This window comes from Dysidea avara, chromosome 4, assembly GCF_963678975.1.
Source record: "Dysidea avara chromosome 4, odDysAvar1.4, whole genome shotgun sequence".
NCBI lineage: Eukaryota > Metazoa > Porifera > Demospongiae > Dictyoceratida > Dysideidae > Dysidea > Dysidea avara.
This window is the reverse complement of record NC_089275.1, coordinates 25,211,746-25,217,745: the sequence shown is the minus strand read 5'-3', so window position 1 is coordinate 25,217,745 and position 6,000 is coordinate 25,211,746. Positions and strand designations below refer to the sequence as shown.

The 6,000-nt window shown below is 34.7% G+C and overlaps 1 protein-coding gene across 1 annotated transcript in view; it reads right to left on the bottom strand.

Annotated features, from left to right (window-relative positions):
- Nucleotides 1-1,290: 1,290 nt before the first annotated feature.
- LOC136254505 (uncharacterized) overlaps nucleotides 1,291-6,000 on the bottom strand; it is a 151,251-nt gene continuing 146,541 nt past the window's right edge. Inside the window, exon 4 of the mRNA XM_066047220.1 lies at nucleotides 1,291-2,199. Within this exon, the coding sequence (XP_065903292.1) occupies nucleotides 1,300-2,199 (900 nt within the window). The 3' untranslated portion in view covers nucleotides 1,291-1,299. The remainder of the gene's footprint in view (nucleotides 2,200-6,000) is intronic.

Below are 6,000 nucleotides of genomic sequence, written 5' to 3'. Positions count from 1 at the left end.
TATCATTATGCCAAATTTTTGCAGATGCCTCATTGCACAGTAAAAAATAAGTAGTGAATACTGTGGCAAATAGTGGGTTAGGGTTAGTGATGGTCACTAAAATGCCTAGTGACATTCACTATTTGCCACAGTTTTCACTACTGATTTTTTATTGTGTGAGGTTGTAAATATGAAGGTGCTGAACAGCAAAGATTTAGCAACCTTCCAACCAAACACAATGACATGTACATGTAGTATTGTGAACTACCCTAGAATAATGGTAATAATGAGGGGTGATTACTAGGAGTATACTTTGTTATCAGAAACTTATAAATGGTGCTGGTGATCCATATTATGTACCAAGGATTTCACAAATGGTACCATATATTACTATGCAGTTGCATATCTAAGATACAAGTATATAGTAGTCACTCCTTTTGCATGCATTTTCTTAACACTTATGTATTGTATGTGAAAGGCGAATTTTGGCTTTGTGTAGAACTGAAATGAGTATGAATCCCTGAAAACAGTCTGTATGTATTATAGTTTCTTTTTACATATGCTTGAGGTATAATATATTATTATTTTAGAGTTTGCTTAGCAGTTTTTTTTTAAATATGCATGGTTATCAATACACGCATACAAATATAAAGCCTTACTGCCACTGTGTTACAGCATCTGTAGTACCTTTAGAACTTTATTATTGCTGTAATTGTTCTGGCAGCACTTGCCAGTGGCTTTCAGTAATTCGTTATAATATTTGGTAATAGTAGCAAAAACGAGTGAACATAACTATTGTCAAATCTCTAGATAAAAAGTGTAGTAATGTAGTTTATGCTAGATATATTTGGCAGAGAGTTATGGTAGGTGATGAAAGTAATAGTGGTGCTTCAGCACCCTAAGCACCTCCCTTAATCTGCTCCTACTATTCATATTACCCACATAGTAGCACTAGTACTATTAATAGTTTATCATTTAACGCACTCGATTGCAAATAGCTATGTGGATGGGCAAATTTAATTTGTTGAGATAGCTTACATTACTCTAAAATGCACACTTTCTTAGTCTGTTCTAGCTAGCAACTAACTGAAAGTGCTGTGTTATGGCTGCACTCAGTGGTGGATGAAAAATCAATAAATTAAATTTATGTGGCTTTAGCGATATTACCCCACCTCCAGTCCTATACTACCACTATATATACCAATAATTATATTACTACTTTTTGCAAATTACTAGAGAGCAGTATGTACATTACTATGTATGTAACAATGCAATGATGTCACAATTAAAATGATGTAATGTAAGGACATAAAACTACTTTTACAATAACCCATCATTTAACATAAGAGTATAAACCAGTTGCACTGCATCCAGATATAGCTGCATTCCAAAGTCATTAGATTGCTCATTCGGATTGATGTTAGTGTGCAAACTCTGAAGGCTTTGGTGGTTAAGTGGTATGAACGGCTGGAGAACTGTTACACTGGCATCACCTTCTTCTTCTTCTGGAGTAGGCGAATTAGGATCATAACCATAGGTAATGGGATCTATGTCTATTTCATCAAATAAACTGCTTCCTTGTGCATAAGCAGTATAAAGTTGCAGTGGAGATAAATTATTTTCTGTAGATATAGGATGGTGATTCCAAGCAGACTGAAATGATGACAATGCAGAATTAATTCTTGGTATAAATATATAGTGAAGACAGTACATATCAGCTTCATTTTCTGTATTTAAAGCCCCAATTTCCTCAAGCTCATTGAACAGTGCAATAAACGTCAATGCTACTGACCTGTATACGTCTCTCCATAATCTTTCGATTCTAGTAGTATTATGGACACTTTGTCCAGCTATATAAGAATTCCTACCATAACCTCGGTGACTTTCCATGAATTCCCACACAAAAACATTTTCACCACCATGGTCAGTACGTACCCTGGAAGGAACTCCATACTCTTGAGTCGCTCTTATAAACTTATTAAGTACAGTTTCAGATCTGTTGTTATCAGAGCAGTGCAAAAATGTAATATGCCATGAATAACCATCTATACAGCCGTGAATCACTAGACTGAACTTGATCATTTTGTAATTGCCGTCCAAATGCCATAGGGCATTTGGACCAGCAACAGAGTATCTCCTTTGAAAGATAGGTTGACTTCTAGGTTGTGATCCATCAATATCATTTATAGTGTCTCTCAAACGTGATCTCTGGACAATAATCTACAGTAAATAATGCAAACACAAGTGCAAGTGACTAACTTTATACATGCTATCTTAACAGACACATGCATACATACATACATACATACATACATACATACATACATACATACATACATACATACATACATACATACATACATACATACATACATACATACATACATACATACATACATACATACATACATACATACATACATACATACATACATACATACATACATACATACATACATACATACATACATACATACATACATACATACATACATACATACATACATACATACATACATACATACATACATACATACATACATACATACATACATACATACATACATACATACATACATACATACATACATACATACATACATACATACATACATACATACATACATACATACATACATACATACATACATACATACATACATACATACATACATACATACATACATACATACATACATACATACATACATACATACATACATACATACATACATACATACATACATACATACATACATACATACATACATACATACATACATACATACATACATACATACATACATACATACATACATACATACATACATACATACATACATACATACATACATACATACATACATACATACATACATACATACATACATACATACATACATACATACATACATACAGTACAGTACAGTATTGAGATCATGGACATTTACACCTCCTCATAAAAAATTGACTAGAAGTGTTAATTAAGTAGAATCAAGCCCAATAGTGTCTTCATCAGAGTGGCCCAAAAAGTAGCTACAGAATTCTAATTTTTATTTAACAGAATTTCCAACTGGTTCAGTGACTGATTTACTTATGACAAGAACTACTTAATAACAGCAAATACACCAATTTCATTTATCCACTGTTATATGCCGTTTCAGCTTGACACATGTCTTTTGGTATACTGCAGTATGTACAATGCACACATCTGTATCCTCCGTTGTGGGCCATTTCTTGTACTGGACAACACAAGGGTGTCAATTCACAGTAGCACATTATGGCTTCTTTGTACTTGATTATCACACTTATAACAGTGATTGGCACTTCTCGTACTGCCCTTCATTTGTAAACCACTTGACTTTTCATCAATTCATAGATGGGGCGTGCATTCAGATGCAAAATTAGGTTTATGATACACCAGGCTATTTGATGCAGAATTCTTGGGTTTACCCAGAGGGGTGTAAATAAACCTGTGATGTCTACTTAAACCTTCTTTGCACTTATACATGCATGCACGCATGCACACACCCCAGACATAGATAGATAGATATAGATGTATGCATGCATGCACATACATATATTTAGTTTATATAGTTTTGTTATAGCATATACTATCATATACAATTATACAAGTGTGACTGTTCTTTTAGAATATTAGGTGACTACTTTATTAGAGTAGCTTGAGTAGGCCTCATACAACTGGTCTACGCAATATTGCCCCCTTTCCACCATGTTACCATGCTATAAGAAGCGTGGCTGACACAATAAATCGCAATAAGTATGGCTAGATCATTAATAGGCATGTCATGGTGTTCAATTATTATTGGCACTGCTAAGTTGTAAGGGGTGTACTCAATCCTATAGTGCAGCTGCAGGTACAGTGTATACTAGCTAGTATAGTGATCAAGACTCATGAGGTCATATCTCTTACAGTAGAGTGAGTATTTTAAATACTAGCCAGAATATTCTAACTGATATAAATAGCTTGAAATATGTTTGTACTGCCTGTCTGGTCTTGCTATTGTTGTTGTGCAATTGCTATTAGTAAGTACATAACATGGGTATCATACAGTACGATAGTACTGTATAGTAGGGGCGATGAAGGTGTGGGCGTGGTCCAAATCATCTTCGCAAATCCTTGACAGTATTGGTCAGGTATAATCAAGCCCAAACATGTCTTCAAAACTACCTGAAGCATTTTCGACTAGGTGCTACGAAATTTAAAAAAAATTATTTTTTGCGAATTTTCTACTGCCTCACTGCCTGCCTGTCTGCTTGATTCGTTCAGTCAAACGTAGCAGAAAATTGGCTACAGCTACAGCCTTACTTCTTTCACGAAAATGCTTAGAATTTCATGGAGATGAAACTTTTAGTATTTTAAATATCCTACAATGTACGCACTATTGTCTTACTTATTTTCCTTTGATCCTTCTTTCTTGTGGCCATCGCTCATCAGTAGGGCTTCCATAATCATACCAGTACATTACGCAGTAATATATTGGAATACACGTGTTATTGCACCAAACTTTTAGAATATGTTTGTGATTTTGACGTTTGGTTTATACGTGACCTATCGTACATCATCGACAAAATACACGTGTAAGACAATTTGTTTAGTATTAGTATGTTTGTCGGTTGTTAGCAAAGTTAAGTGGATAGGGTTCTAAACACATTTCTTTGCGAATAACACATTCTTCGCTATTACAGTATTAGTCTTGCTAAACCCTGTTGTTACATAATTGTGCGTGAAAAAATACAATTGAAGGGTTTTATTGTCATTATTGCTTTGTGTGTTTTTTTCTGAGGTAATAATCAGAGCGATAATGCCTTCAAAGGAAGTGGCATGGGGGAATAGAAGGAAAAGTAAAAATAAGGACTATTATGAAGCTCACAAAGATGACATACTCTTAAATAAACGGAAAACTACAGCAGTGAAGACAGATCACAGCGCCATCTTGATGAATATTGCAAACATGTGACAAGTTCACATATGAAATCTGCTGAAAGCACCAAAGCATCATATGACAAAGATGTGGAGAAATATCGTAAAAATACAGCTGACCATTCTAGAGCATGCTACTATAAACATTTGGGAAAATCCCGGGAAGACACAGCTGATCATGAATGCTCTAAAATGTGGACGTGCTACTACATGTCATAGCGTAGTCCTACTTCTTTCGTGAGCCACACCCACTTACATAAATTACTGTCTGTAGACATGTGGTAGCCACGCCCATTCATCAGTCTGTAGGTATGCACGAATCCATGTACATTGTTGTCTGCAGGCTTTTGTAGAGCCACACCCACTGATCAATTGTTATTGTATGAGTCATAGTCTAGTACAATAGTGCTGTGATTAACTCTTACAATATTGCGATTGGTTTTGTGAAAAGCAACCTATTTAGTGGTCATGAGCTTGCAAAAAAACTTCACAAACAAGTGTAAGAAAAAATTTGGAATTTTAAATTAGAGTAGGGACAGTGTATAGTGCTGCAATAAAAAGCACTGAAACAAGCTGGATCGGAGTAGTACGTAATGTCCAAATAATGTAAAACAGTAAGGATTGAATATCTGTTGTAAAATGGTTTTTTTTTTCTGTTCTGGTAAATCTTGTAGAATGACGTTGAAATCTGTCAAAATCAGTAAAACCAAGCAAAATCATTCAATCTGTACACCAATATGATGACCTTGCTTACATATTTATGCATTCTAAATGAAAATTAATCATTGAGTGTATGCCTGTAATATGTATAGTCTTGTCAAATTAGAAGGTAATACGCATAGGATCCTGACTGTCTTTTAGCATTTTTTAAAACAAGAAACTAGTCGTTTCTGTATATCTCTGAGCCCATCATAAATGTAGTTTTGTCCATTCCATCCTATTATATAAAGTGGTTTCCTTGATAAAATAATAGTGTGTCCAGCCAGCTGGTATGTTTTGTCATAGACACAGAAATAGTTCTAGGCAGGCAATCATAAAGTTCATAATTTCGTAGAGAGTTGACATCAAAAGGCAAC